The following is a 14947-nucleotide window of genomic DNA, read 5'->3' on the forward strand; positions in this document are numbered from 1 at the left end:
GGATTTTTTGAGATCCATCTTTTGAACTGAAAGACTTCTATGCAACTATTAAAGAAAGAAAGAAGGAAACTGATGCATTAAGAGCTGGGGAGTGAAAACTTTTTTTAATTTGAAGATCAAGGTAAGTTTAACTTATTTTGTATTCTGGAGAACATGCAAGTATTTTCTGTGGCTTCTGAAGGGCAGTACTAAATGAAAAAAATATGATATTTAATCAAAATAAGAAAAATGTACACTTTTTCATTCCATTCAAAAGTTTACACCCCTGACTCTATACTTTATGCATCGTTTTTCCTTCTGGGGCATCAGTGAGCGATTGAACCTTCTGCAGTAGTTGCATATGAGTCCCTCCGTTTTCCTCAGTGTGAAAAGATGGATCTCAAAATCATACATTTATTGTTGGAAAGGTTTCAAATACACAAAAATGCTGTAAAAACCAAAAATTTGTGGCACCTGAAGTATGTTTCTGAAGAACAGCAGACAGTTTAACTGTTCAGAGCAAACAAGGGACTCGTAAAAAACTCAGCTGAGATGTCTTATTCAGATCCGTATTAAGTAAAATATAACATGTATTTTATATGATCCCTTATATTTTGGTAAAATAATGAACATTTTGCAGAGTCTGCAAGGTGTACATAAACTTTTGATGTAAAATGTATATTTTGTCCAACAACAAAAATGTTCCAAAAGCCAAAGCTTCTGGATGGATCAGAGTATGTAGGTGGAGCAACTACAATTTAAAGGAGTAGTTTACTTATTTTTTTTTTTTTTTTTTTTTGTAATTTCCTCATGTTGTTCCAAACAGTTCCAAAATTGATTTCCATAGTATAGTTCGTTCCTTCTATGGAAGCCAGAGGGGACCAATAACTGTTTGATTCTTCAGAATTCTTCTTTTGTGTTCAACATAAGAAAGAAACTTGAGGGTGAGTAAATATCACTTTTGGATGAATTATTTCTTTAAGCTCAATGCATTCTGTAATCACTTCACTTTGAAGTAGTACAAACTAACATTAAACAAACATTTAAGTAGTATAAACTAAAAATGTAGCAAGTCACCCTCACCAGAAGACATGTTTGTCTGCATCTACCTTTGTTTTACGGCTAGACTTACTGTGAAGAGATATTATGCCAGGTCGTATTTCCTGTTTAGGCCTGATAAAATTACAATTTACTTTTCTCTCATTATTGCCTCTTTTTCCTCTATTTTGCTTTACCATTTTAAAAGAGCTCTTTGCATATAGGCTTCTATATGAAAGAAAGGAAAATGGGCTTTGCTTTTGTTCACATAAGTATACATTTATGCCACCTGCCTGGCTGTCTGTTATTAAAGAGAGAATGTGATTGAATTTTCCAAGACTTGGTTTCACATCTCCTGTAGTGTATACAGTACAAAAGAGTTTTTACACCTCTAAATTCGTTCTTTTTCTTATTTTTTTCATTTATGGTGAATGATCCCTTCTCGGGCCCGGAGGTAGTGCCTTTGATGTTTCAAATGCCCTTTTCCTTCATATATTTGTGCATGAAATTTGTCTCTATGAAACAGAAAGTAATATTTCACACCCAGTGTGTGTTATCTTTAAACCGTACCCTCCCAGGAGTTTCAGTTCTGTGAGGGCTTATGTTTGACTGTATCATGCATACTCAAATACTCTTTTTCATTGCCAATAAAATACTGCTGGCAAGGCAAAGAAAGTCCTCAAGCTGTTCTTTTCTTCTCCTCTCTGTCTCTCTTTCTGTGCTGTTTTTCATCTTTTTCTCTTTTTATCCCTCAGTGTAATCGTGAAAAGTGAGGAGTGGAGATATTTCAAGGAGTTGACGAAGACTCTGACTCCTCTAGAGGAGGAGATGTTTCACCTAAAGGAGAGCACACTGACTCCACAGGTTTACTTGCGGCCTAAAGAAAGTGTCCATGTCCCCTTCAAGTACCAGACCTTCATCTGTGGTCACACCTTTCCTATTCAGGTAAAGACATATATTCAGAGTTGTGGTTTTTAAAAGTACTTAATAATACTTTTAAATGCTATATTGTTTTAAGTTTTGTTCTGTGTTTTTAAATGTACTTTGTACCCTAAAGTTTTTGTGATACTAATAATTGTTATTTCTTTTTGTTTTGTTTTTTTGTTTCATTTCGTTTTGTTCAATGTTGTTTCGTTTTGTTTTGTTTTGTTTAAATGCATTTTTCAGTTTTAGTGAGAATAGTACTAATACATTTTTTCCCCAAGAGTCTTTGATGAAGAAAAAAGTTTAAAAGGACAGCATTTATCTGATTTTATTTTTATCGTAACAATTTGAAAGTCTTGTTTATTTTTTGGTTTGTTTAGTTTAATGTTGTTTTATTTTTTTGTTTTGTTTTATGCTTCATTTAGTTTAGTTTAATGTTGGTTTTGGTTTTGGTTTTGTTTTGTTTTGTTTTAAATGTTTTTTTTTTTGTTTTTTTTTTTTTTTTACATTTTTTTCCCCAAGAGTCTTTGAGGAAGAAAAAAGTTCAAAGGGACAGCATTTGTCTGTTTTTTGTTTGTTTGTTTGTTTGTTTGTTTTTTAACAATTTGAAAGTATTTACTGTCACATTTGTCTCATTTAATTTGTTTGGTTTATTTTTTATTTTGTTTTATGTTTCATTTAGTTTAGTTTAATGTTGTTTCGTTTGGCTTTGTTTCATGTTTTTCGATATTTTGTTTTTTGTTTTGTTTTGGGGTTTTAAATGTATTTTTAATTTTTTTTTATATATACATTTTTTTCCCCAAGAGTCTTTGAAGAAGACTTTATGACATTTGTCTCATATTATTATTATTTTTGTATGTTTCATTTCATTTAGTTTCATTTTGTTTAGTTTCATTTTGCTTTGTTTCATATATTTTGTTTTGTTTTGGGGCTTTTAAATGCATTTTTCAGTTTTTGTAATAATGCTACTAATACTACATTTTTTTTTTTTTTTTTTTTTTTTTTTTTTTTGTTAAAACTGTTCATTTTTGTTTTTTTTTTGTTTTTTTTTTATGTCATTTTCACCCCAAAGTTTTAGTGATACTACTAAGAAATATATTTTTTTCTTTATTTTGATTCATTTTTAAATATACTTTTCACAACCGTAATACTACCACTAATAATTGTTTGTTTTGTTTTCTTTGTTTGTGTTTTTTGTTTGTGTTTTGTTATTTATATATGTAGGTATGTGTTTTCACCCCATAAGTGTAAAAAGTCCAGACAGGCCACTATTCAGACTCAAGTAAATCCCAACTGAACTGTCCACTAAACTGCTAATGCTGAAACAATATCATCTGGAAAAATTGTGGACTATTTAATTGTTTTTGTGTATTGCGTTGTAGTGTAATTCAACCATGAACGATGTGTCATCGCTGAGAAACTGCATTTGTTTCCTCATTTCCCTTTCGCACTGATGAGACTTGGATTAGTTCGCATGTTTCCGGTTTAATTGGATTTGGGTTTGTTTATAGTCTGTAGTATTACAGAGGCACCCACAAGTGAAGGAGGGAGGTTAAAATGACTCAGAGCATCAGCAATAATGAAATGGATTAAAACCAGCCTCATCTAGACGGTCTGAACAGACCTGTCCAAACAATGTTTCCCCATCCCTTAATGACATTATTTCAATGCGATTGTTCTCTCGCTGAATGCTGCGCTGTTTCTGATGACTCTCCCGTCATATTGCAGGATACAAAAAGCTTAAAGGCTTCAAGAAGTCCACAGATGGCTCAGAAACATCTGTCCAATACAATTCATGCCAAATCCATCAAGGTAAGAGCTTAGCACTTACTCTACTGCTGAGCACACACGGGAACTCAGACTCTTTCTATACAGCCTGATTAGTAGTTGTGCAGTCAGAGAAGTGAGCCGGCACTCCTGCAGTGCTTCAGACAATCCAGACTTGGTCCACAACAGTAAAACTGAATGAAACTGAAGCACGCTTACAAGAACCAAACAAGTCACATGCTTTTGCATTAGCATCACGTCGTTGATCCATATTATATACTCATAAAATATAAAATCAAAACATTCTGAGCTTATTTACAACTTTTATGTTTGTACGTGTTACTCAGATGATTAAGCTGTAAAGCAAGTCTGTGTGGGGTGGTGGGGTGATGTGCTGCTCTATGGCATTGTGCTTCATTGTGCCTTTGGGCTGTTCCTGCCATATGTAGCCAAGAGAGACTGATGCCTCGCAGTACTGCTGACACACACACACACACACAGGACTCCCATATCATATTTAGGTCAGTTGGGGTCAAGCATTGCTGTGCACAAACTGACATCACCTCCAGAGGAGTGTCAATGGGTTGTCTTGGGCTGTGAATCCGACAGCCAGCTCGACTGTATCTCACGCGGGAGAGGTTATGCACTCAGACTGCAGATGACTCACGGTACTTCATCTCGCACTACATACTGTCAGCGCTGTTCATTCACTGTGGAATGATTTCAGATAGGCTTGTCATTTAGTGGTAGACATCGACCACCTCTGCTGAAAAGAGCAGCTTAGACCTCCATACTGGTTCATAAGTGTTTTTTGCTAGTTTGGTGCTGAACTACAAAGAATGTTGTGAGTTCTAAGTTTTGTTCATCTCTTTAAAAAAGCAAAAATATGTTTACAGTAATGCATTTACAATGGAAGTCAATGGGGCAAGGCTTCGCAATAGGACAAACGATGTTAAAGGTTCATGAAACCCCAGACTATTTTTTCTAAGATTTGAGCAGAGGTGTTTGTGTTGCACAACATATATGACAATGTCAGCATCCATTAATTTTAATTGTTGGAGAAAACTGGTTAATTTTGAGCTTTTTTGCTCTGTTTTCATCTTCCGGGTTTAAAATCTACATTGTGCTGACGTCACAGTTTGTGACGTGGCAATGGACTATAGTACATCGATGACACGTCGGTGTCTCGTAATTATTCATGAGGCTGCGTGTTCTTATCCTATGAGAAGACGCTTCGCCTAATTATTCACGACACCGCGAGTTGATTTGCTATGACAGACGCTTCAGAGTGTGAGATTGCGTACAATAACTGAGAGAAACGGTAATGGATCGAAGGAGACTGTTTGTTTTTGTAGTAGAGTTCGGCAGAAACGCGATTCATGCATAAGGTGAGTGTAATAGCGGTTTTTACAACTCCTTAACGCAACCCATCAAAAGGATTATAAATGCCACAAAATAAGCCTTAAAAGTTAATAGAGGTGCAACAGCACGTCCATATATATGTTTTCGATGCAGAGTGCAAATGCCTGTGCATTTATTTGTGTTGTTAACTCAATGGGAGCGAAATGAAACTGTCTGAACCCTCCGCTCCGCAGGGCACCACGCCCACTTTTACAGCATTTTTCAAAACTATGGTGAGAACTAACCAGTGCTGAAACAAGGGGGGTTTCATGACCCTTTAAGAAAGAGTTTGAAAATATAACCAACAAGACAAATAAGTCACATTTTTGTGACAAAAAGAATTCATAAAACAATATAAGATTCACGTTTTTGCTTTTAAACCCTCTAGGATACATTGCCCCATAGACATCCATTGTAAGTGCAATACTCTACGCTAGGGTTATTACAGTTAACCAAAACTAAAAACATTGTTACTTAACAGTAAATGTTAGCTCAAATAAAATCTGAAAATGTATTTTATTTCAGCTAGTTTCCAAGGCAACATTTCTCATGTTCATTTAGTTTAACTTGATGTACTAAAATAATTAAAACTAAAACTGAAATATTAATAATACTACTAAGACATATTTTAAAACAATAAAAACAAAAATGACTTTAATTAACTTTTATTTAAAACTTTAATTAAAATTAACATGAAAGCAGAACATATCAAATCAAATCTAAATAAAAATATGAATAAAAACTGTAACATATGCTAAAATAGCACTGCTGTACACACAGTGTACAGTAATTGTGGTAATTGACAGCATATTGCTGATGCAGAATGGAGGGCCCAATCTGCTAAAATGAAATTATAGGAAAATAAATAAAGAAATAAATGACTTGATAAAACAAATATAGTTAATTTTTATTTGAATTTATTTTTTCCTTTATGTATTATTTTTGTATTTATTTTCACATGTATTGTATTTATTCGTGCATTTATTTAGTTTTTAATATACACAAGGAAGGAATAAATCTGGAAATAAATACATATGGGAATTAAAAAACAAAAACAAATATATGCGTGAATAAAAATAAATAAATACATAAAACAGATTAAAATAAAATTGATGACAAATAAATACAGAAAATAATACATAAAGGAAAAAGGTAAAAATATATTCAGGATTAAATTTAATACAAATTAACTATATTTGTTTTCAAGTCATTTATTTATTTTTCTTTTAATTACAATTATTTATTTATCTATATATGTATTTAATTTATTCATTTATTTTTACATTTATTTGTTTGCAGTTTTTTAAATATACATAAGGAAAAGTAAAAATAAATAAACGAATAAAAATAAATAAGTAAAAAAAGTAAAAAAAAAAAAAAAAAGAAAAGAAAAATAAAGAGAAAATAGTACATAAAGTAAAAAGATAATAAACAATAAATTCAGGATTAAATTTACTACAAATGAACTATATTTGTCATTTATTTTTTTATTTAGTTTCCTTTTATTACAATTATTTATTTTTAATTTATTTATTTATCTATATATTTAATTTATTCATTCATTTTTAAACATTTATTAGCATTTATTTATTTATTTATTTATTTATAGCATTTAAAGAAAAGTAAAAAGAAATAAATAAAAAATAAATATATAAATGAATGCATGAAAAAAATAAGTAAAAAAAGTTCAAAAGAATAAAAAATAAATGAAAAAATAAATACAGAAAATAATACATATAGTAAAAAGGTAATACAAAAATAAATTCAGGATTAAATTTACTACAAATGAACTATACGTGTTCTTATCAAGTAATTTATTTCTTTATTTATTTTCTTTTTTATTACAATTATTTATTTATTTGTCTATATATTTATTCAATTTGTTCATTTATTCATTCATTTATTTTTAAATGTATTTATTTGCATGTGTTTATTTTTTATATACACAAAGAAAAGTAAAAAGCAATAAATGAATAAATGTATTTATTTATTTATTATTATTATTTTTTTCTGCAGGTTTGGTCCTTCATAATGTGGTCAATATCTGTCAGTTTAACTTGTTGTGAACCCAAAACATTTCTTTGTTTTTTTAGTTAAGTCGATTGATTTAGTTCTCCTGTTAGCATTTAGCAGGAAGGCCTTTCAAAATTTGTGTAGGTTGCGACTGATGTGCTCGTCTCACAGGTGCTGTTCCGCGGGGAAGACAGAAAGCCTCTGGCGATCTGCCAGGTGGATGTTGAACCGACGCCACATGTGGTGGACCAGACCTTCCGTTTCTACCAGCCTGAACTCACCTTCCTAAAGAAGGCCATTCGCCTGCCTGCTGCCTGGGACGACACAGCAGGTGCTGCTCATTACAAACATCTCCGCCGCTGCGGACGCACATACATAAACACACACACACAAACATGCTTCAGTGTCTGCTATTAGTCCTGAACTAAAGACCCCATTTGTGCTCTGTCTCCTTTTGTACTTGCTCACAGATGGTTCTGCCACCCTCCATGTGCGCTGCAGCGACCCCAATGTCATCTGCCACACCACCAACCTGGTGAGCCAATCAGGAGCCACTTTTAATAGCGGCCAGCCAATCAGAATGATGATGAGTTATTAATTAGTGTCTGCGGCTTTGTGCTGACTCATTGTGACGTCAAGGCTTGCGTACTTATTTGTTTAACACTTCTTTTTGTATTCATTTTTCATGCACGATTGTTTTTAATAAAGCATTATTTTTATATGTAGTTATTCTTAAAATTTTTATTACAGATTATTTTATATTTATTTTTCATAAAAGGCTATCACTAGGCTAATATTCCATTTTTAGCTTTTTTCATCAGTGAAAGAAAGTTAATCAGTTATTCAATATTTTTATATATATACTTTTATATATAATTTTAATTTCAATTTTTCATTATTTTTCCTATACTTTTCTATATTTTTTATTATTATTTTTCATACATTTTATTATTTTATTTTTCAACTATTAAACTTTTTTCCATTAGTAACCAGTAAAATTAATTAGATATTTATCAATGATTAAACATTAAAGTTTTGTTAATTAATTAATTTTAACTTCTTTTCATTTTTTTAAATAATTTAGTTTTTGTTTAAAATGTTTCTATTTTGTTTCAGATCTTATTTATTTTTCATACAATATATTTTATATTTATTTTTCATGCAAGTGATTATTATTATTTTGTCAAATATTTATTTATGTTTTTATTTTGTTTTACATGTTTAATGTTTTATTATGTTTTGTTTTTCATAATCTTTCCATATGTATTTATTTTTTTATAATTTTTAAATATTACATTTTTTTATATAATTTTGTTTGCTTTTTATTTATTTTTCGTAATTTTATTTGTGCATTTTCATAAATTAGTATTTTCTTATATTTTTTTATGCAAGTGTTATTTAAAGTATTATTTTTATTAAATATTTATTTGTTTTTATGCTTACATTTTTTTATGATGTTTCATATTTTACTTACATATTTTCTTAAAAGAGTTTTTAAATATTTTTATAAATTTATTTTTGTGTGAGTATTTTTCATATTAGATTTTTTTTTCATATATATTTTTCATAAAAAACGTTTTTTATATTTTCATGAAATGTTATTTTTTATAATAATTTGTCATGCAGGTATTTGTTAATATTTTATAAAATAATTTTTCAATAATGTTATTTTGTGCTTAATATGTTTTTATTATGTTTCATATTTTATTTATTTTTCTGATTTTTTTTTTTTTTGTTTGTTGGTATGTTTTCATAAAAAAAATGTATATGTTTTTTTATGCAAGTATTTACTATTATTTTTAATTAAGATTTATTAATATTTTAATTAATGATTAAATGTTATTTTATAATTAATTTTCTTGTATTTTGAAACTTTAGACTCCAGGAGAACCACAAGACGTTTTCCTGAAAGTACCCGGTAGCCCAAGTCCACAGATTAGGAAATTCTTCATTACCATTTTCACGTAAGAACACCTTCTTCACCTTCTCCTTTATGTGCGTGTGGGTGTAAAAGTTTACTTTGTCGTTTTTTTTTTTTTTTTTTTTTAAAGTGAGAAGCTGTTAATTTTCACTCCTCCAGATGCACAGTGAGGTGTGTGCGTGTGTGAACTTCTGTGTTTATCTGTGTGCGCGCGTGTGTGTGTCTGTGTGTGTGTGAAAGCCGGTCCCTGATTAATCCCTTCATGTGTGATTAATGACATTTGCTTAATCAGGATGTCTCATTTACTGTCTGATTGCATCAGATCATAATATTCATTTATTCATCAAAATCTGCAACATCTCTGAGTTCATAATCAGTGAACATGAATAAAAACACAATTTTAGAACCTGCACATCACACATCTCTCTCTGGGACTGGAACCAGTGACAGTGACAGCAAACGTAAAGCAACACATATTAATTAAAGGCAGACAGTTCACCTGCATTATGCTTATACTCTACTGTTATCCTAAATGCCATATGTGAGTTATACATCATCTGAAAGCTGAATAAATAAGCTTCCCATTGATGTATGGTTTGATAGGACAATATTTGACCGAGACACAACTATTTGAAAATCTGGAATCTGAGGGTGCAAAAAAATCCAGATATTGAGAAAATCGCCTTTAAAGTTGTCTAAATTACATTTTGAGCAATGCGTATTACTAATCAAAAATTAAGTTTTAATATATTTACAGTAGGAAATTTACAAAATATCTTCATGGAACATGATCTTTACTTAATATCCTAATGATTTTTGCCATAAAAGAAAAATCTATAATTTTGACTTACACAATGTATTTTTAGCTATTGCTACAAATATACCCCTGCTATTTAACACTGGTTGTGTGGTCCAGGGTCACATATTATTATTTATATAATATTTTATTTCATGGATTCCCAAACTTAGTTTTTTCAGTTGAACCCATGTGACCTATTTGCATTTTCACAAGTTATTTTTTGCAGGTAAACAAACAAAATATTTCATATTTTTAAGTTAGTGTTTATTTTGATCGTTTTTAATCTTTAAATACTTAATTAATGGTTAGCTTTTCTTTAATCCATTCAGTTTCCTCACAAAACTTCAAGGTTTTTACAGACCTAAGTTTGGGAAACCATGTTTTTATATATGTAATCTATTATACTATTTATTATAACAATATAATATGTTATAATATATTCTGAACACCCATCTGCCATTGGTCACCAAACATAAACCCACGTCCCCAAACTCATGTCATTGGTTGCTCTGTTTGGCTGGTTGAGATCCTCAAACAATTTTTTTTTTAAATAAAATAACCTATAAACCCAAAATATATATTGCATATTTTTCTTAAACAATTACTTTTTTTTAATGTATACTTCCATAACAAGCTATGATCTTTATATTTTTCCTTTTTTTCATGTGTTATTTATATTCAATTTTCTTTTTCAATTTAATCACTAAATAAATCATGTATTCATTACTGAATAGCATTAATTTTACTAATACAAGGAATTCTCATGGGCTACTTGAGAGCAGAATTGCAAGACAAAAACTCGCAATTACTTTTTTCTCAGAATTGCATGATACAAACTCGCAATTCTGACTTTTTGTCTCGCAGATGCAAGTTTATATCTTGCAATTCTAACTTTTTTATCAGAATTGTGAGATATAAAGTAATAAAGTCCAATTTTAAAGGAAAAAAGGGTGATATGTTCTCAGAATTGCGAGTTTGTATCTCACAATTCTGACTAAATAACTCACATTAATAACTTCCATGTTATAAAGTCAGAACTGAGATATAAACTCGCAATTGTGAGTTATAATGTTAGAATTGTGAGAGGTGATCTCACAGTTTTGGCTTTTTTTCTCAGAATTGTGAGATAGAAACTCCAACAATTTTAGGGAGTGCTGTTGTATATAGACTTTTTGAGCAATAACTTTAGCATTGATTTAAAGCTTTTTAACATCAAAAACGTCAACATTAAAATTCCTTTGCTTTCTTCTTTTTTCCTTTTAATCTTACAAAAATGAAAATGTAACTTGTCAGCGGAACAAATGCATTGGTATCCATTCTAATTAGCGAGCTCATAATGGACTTAATGGTTTAAAATGATTGAACAACAGACAAGCTCATCAGACGCACGGTAACCCATCAAAACTGAGTTTTTGAGCAATTATAATAACCAGGAGATCAATCAGCTGTAGGGTTTGTTTTTTTATCCCCAACAACAGCTGCTGTTAAGGACAGCTCAGCAACCAAGGACGGTACAAACGTTCTTCAAATTTTGTCCCTTGAGCTCGAGCCCCTCAGGCAGGGTGAAGAGCTCACGCACAAAGTCCTTCATTTTTAATACAGTCCAACCGTAGAAACCCCGGCAGGCAGAATGACATCAACATCTGCAAACCTCCTGCGGGGACACGAGTGCCCGCTGGCACGTGAGATGCTCTTAAAAAAAAAGGTGAATGGATGCATTTAAAAACGGTGACATTTGGGTCTTTCTGAACGTCTCTCTTTTGAAGATTTGCGATACGTGTGTCTCTCTCTCAGGGGAAGTGCGGCCTGTCAGGTCCGTCCTGCTATTGTGTCAGTGTATATGAAGAGAAAAGTGATAAAGTGTCTTTTGTGTGTCTGTGGCTCTGTGTCAATCTCTCTATGGCAGTGACCCTTGGCTGGCCTCCCCTGCGCAGATCTGGCAGGTATACGTGCATTACCTGCAAAGGATGGACCTGAGCTGTGTGTGTGGCACTCTGAGCTGGCATTCGCTGGTTCTGCACGGCACACAAGCCATTCGCAGGGTCAAGTGTTACACGTCGCATCCCCTCGAGCTTCAGGTACACGTTGCGGGGTCAAAGGAAAACACACTGATGGGGGTAGAGAGCTCTGATGGGGGATTATGATGGTGGCCTTTTTTCCTGTAATGGGATGAAAAATAATGAGATCGACTAGGTTATGTATATTTTATTTCTAATTTGTGTTTTAATTGAGGGCTTTGAATTTGATTTAAAAGTTTAACTAGTTAATTGCATACATTTCTGTGATTTTCCGCAGTTAATCACACCTAACATTTCACATTTTTGTGAAAAAACCACTCTAGACGTAACTATTTAATAAAGCTCTAAATTAACTAATTGTTAACTACTTAATAAAGCTCTAAATTAAATGATAAAACTGTTAACTAATTAATAAAGCTCTAAATTAAAAATATATCAAATTAAAAATGAAAAAATAAATGTATTTGCACATTAAATCCGTAAATATATGTATAATTAGTAAAGTTTAAATAAGTTAGATGTTTAAATAATATTTCTTTAATATTAATTTTGTTTTTTGTTTTTACCAATCCAAGCCTGTATCTGATATGGAAGCATACAAAAATAAATACATAAATAATAATTAAAAAAATAGTAGTATATAGTAGTACTCATAGTTCTGACTTTTATAGCGGAATTGCGTGATATAAACTCACAATTGTAAGAAATAAGTCAGAATTGTTAGACAAAAACTCGCAATTGTGACTTTTTTCTCACAAATGGGAGTTTATATCTTGCAATTCTGGCCTTTTTTTCTCGCAATTCTGAATTTTTTCTCAGAACTGTGAGATATAAACTCGCAGTTGTGAGTTATAACGTCAGAATTGCGAGATATAATCTTACAATTCTGACTTTTTTTACAACTGCGTGATATAAACTCACAATTGCGAGAAATAAAGTCAAAATTGCAAGATAAAAACTCGCAATTACTTTTTTTTCAGAATTGCATGATACAAACTCACAGTTCTGACTTTTTGTCTCGCAACTGCAAGTTTCTATCTTGCAATTCTAACTTTTTTCTCAGAATTATGAGATATAAACTCTCAATTGCGAGTTATAAAGTCCAATTTTGAGGGAAAAATTGTGATATGCTCTCAGAATTGAGTTTATATCACAATTCTGACTTAATAACGTACATGAATAACTATAAAGTCAGAACTGTGACATATGAACTCACAATTGCGAGAAATTGTCACAATTGCAAGATACAATTACTTTTTTTTCTCATAACTGCATGATACAAACTCGCAATTCTGACTTTTTTCTCACAATTTTGACTTTTTCTCAGAATTGTGAGATATAAACTCGCAATTGTAAGTTATAGAGTCAGAATTGCGAGATATATTGTAAACTCAATTACTTCTTTTTCTCAGAATTACAATACAAGTTTGCAATTCTGACTTTTTGTCTTGCAAATGCAAGTTTATATCTTGCAGTTCAGACTTTTTTCTAGCAAAATCTGACTTTTTTCTCAGAACTGAGATATAAACTCACAATTCTGACTTTTTATTAGAATTGTGTGATATAACCTCTCAATTATGAGTAATAAAGTCAGAATTGCAAGATAAACTCACAATTACTTTTTTTCTCAGAATTGCATGATAAAAGCTTGCAATTTTGATTTTTTTTTCTCAGAATTGAGATATAAACTTGCAACTGTGAGTTATAAAGTCAGAATTCTGAGATACAAACTCACAATTACTTTTTCCTCAGAATTGCATGATACAAACTCACAATTCTGACTTTTTGTCTTTCAAATGCGAGTTTATATCTTGCAATTCTGACTTTTTTTCTCATAATTGTGAGATGTGAACTCGCAATTGCGAGTAAGAAAGTCAAGTTTTGAGGAGAAAAAATGGGCTTCCATAACCTGAAGGTTATATTTAAAAAATTATGTAAAATAATACTTATAACCATGCAACATTCAGTTTTAAAGCAGTGATGTTTTAGCATTTAATAATCCCAAACTTAACATCATAGCACTGTTTTTGTTTTTTGTTTTTTTTGTTTCCTAACAAGTACAGATCATAATTAATATTATAACAATTTTTATAAAAAAAACAACAAAAGTGAAGCCATTATATACATTATATACATTTAAAATGTATTGTTTTTATATGTTAAATTGTCTATATCAATTGCAGAAAACAATGTATTATTTTTCCCATCCATCGGTGATTTAACAGGAGATTGATTTAGAGATGCAATTACTCAGAGGAGGATTTTAGCATACTTATTTGTTCAGCCTCTTTAGCCTATATATTTGCTGATTATCTGTCAGTTGCCACATTAAAGGACTGCAAGGCAAATAGTCAAGTATGAAAATATAAAGTTTTGCATCCCAAAAAATATGAGCAGTGGAGTCAGATGTAGTTAAACTTGTGTGAGCGAGGCAAATACATTAAGGAGGATAAAAACAATAAAACTTTTTTGGCTGCAGCAGTATCATTAACTTCCTGTGTTCAGCACACCACAGCAAAGAAAGCAGAGTTTTAATGCAGATTCATACAGAATACTGGAACACGTGGATTATACGAGCATCATAAATCTCAAAATGGGTATTTCCTGTTATCCGAAATATGCAAGCAAAGCAAATACTGCAGCTCCCATGTCAACAGTGCGCTGTGTGAACGTAGAGGCCTTACTGTTGGTTTAATTGGCCGTGTGCTAATGTCGTACAGCAGGTGCCAAAAAAGATGATGAGGCAAAGTAGCTATACATTATAGGCTTCAGGTGCAGCCATGTGTTTTCTGAATTTCTGCAGAGGAGGGTTTCCCTGAAGTTGTTTTTTGCTGTGTGGGTTTGCTGTTTTCTGTGGTTGATGCCAGAAGCTCTGTGATCATAAGATTTGTGTGTTCCAGGTGGATCCGGGTGAAGTTTTTGCTCTTCCTGCTCAGGGAGTTCAGGATGTCTGCGTGGGCCTGAGGGCTCTGCGCCCTGGAAGCCGTTTCTTTTACCTCAATGTAGTTGATGTGGACACTCGGCAGCTAGTTGCCTCCTGGCTGCTGTGCATCACATGCCGACAGCCTGTCATCTCCAAGGTGAGTA

General features: G+C 31.7%; 1 protein-coding gene across 3 annotated transcripts in view; it reads left to right on the top strand.

The window, feature by feature from the left end:
- LOC127169804 (nephrocystin-4) overlaps nucleotides 1–14947 on the top strand; it is a 229647-nt gene that overhangs the window by 208250 nt on the left and 6450 nt on the right. For all 3 annotated transcript variants that reach the window (XM_051117429.1, XM_051117427.1, XM_051117428.1), the window contains 7 exons: nucleotides 1773–1962; nucleotides 3670–3753; nucleotides 7294–7453; nucleotides 7593–7657; nucleotides 9001–9086; nucleotides 11749–11920; nucleotides 14761–14940. In XM_051117429.1, the coding sequence (XP_050973386.1) occupies nucleotides 1773–1962; nucleotides 3670–3753; nucleotides 7294–7453; nucleotides 7593–7657; nucleotides 9001–9086; nucleotides 11749–11920; nucleotides 14761–14940 (937 nt within the window). The remainder of the gene's footprint in view (nucleotides 1–1772; nucleotides 1963–3669; nucleotides 3754–7293; nucleotides 7454–7592; nucleotides 7658–9000; nucleotides 9087–11748; nucleotides 11921–14760; nucleotides 14941–14947) is intronic.

This window comes from Labeo rohita, chromosome 8 (assembly GCF_022985175.1).
Source record: "Labeo rohita strain BAU-BD-2019 chromosome 8, IGBB_LRoh.1.0, whole genome shotgun sequence".
NCBI lineage: Eukaryota > Metazoa > Chordata > Actinopteri > Cypriniformes > Cyprinidae > Labeo > Labeo rohita.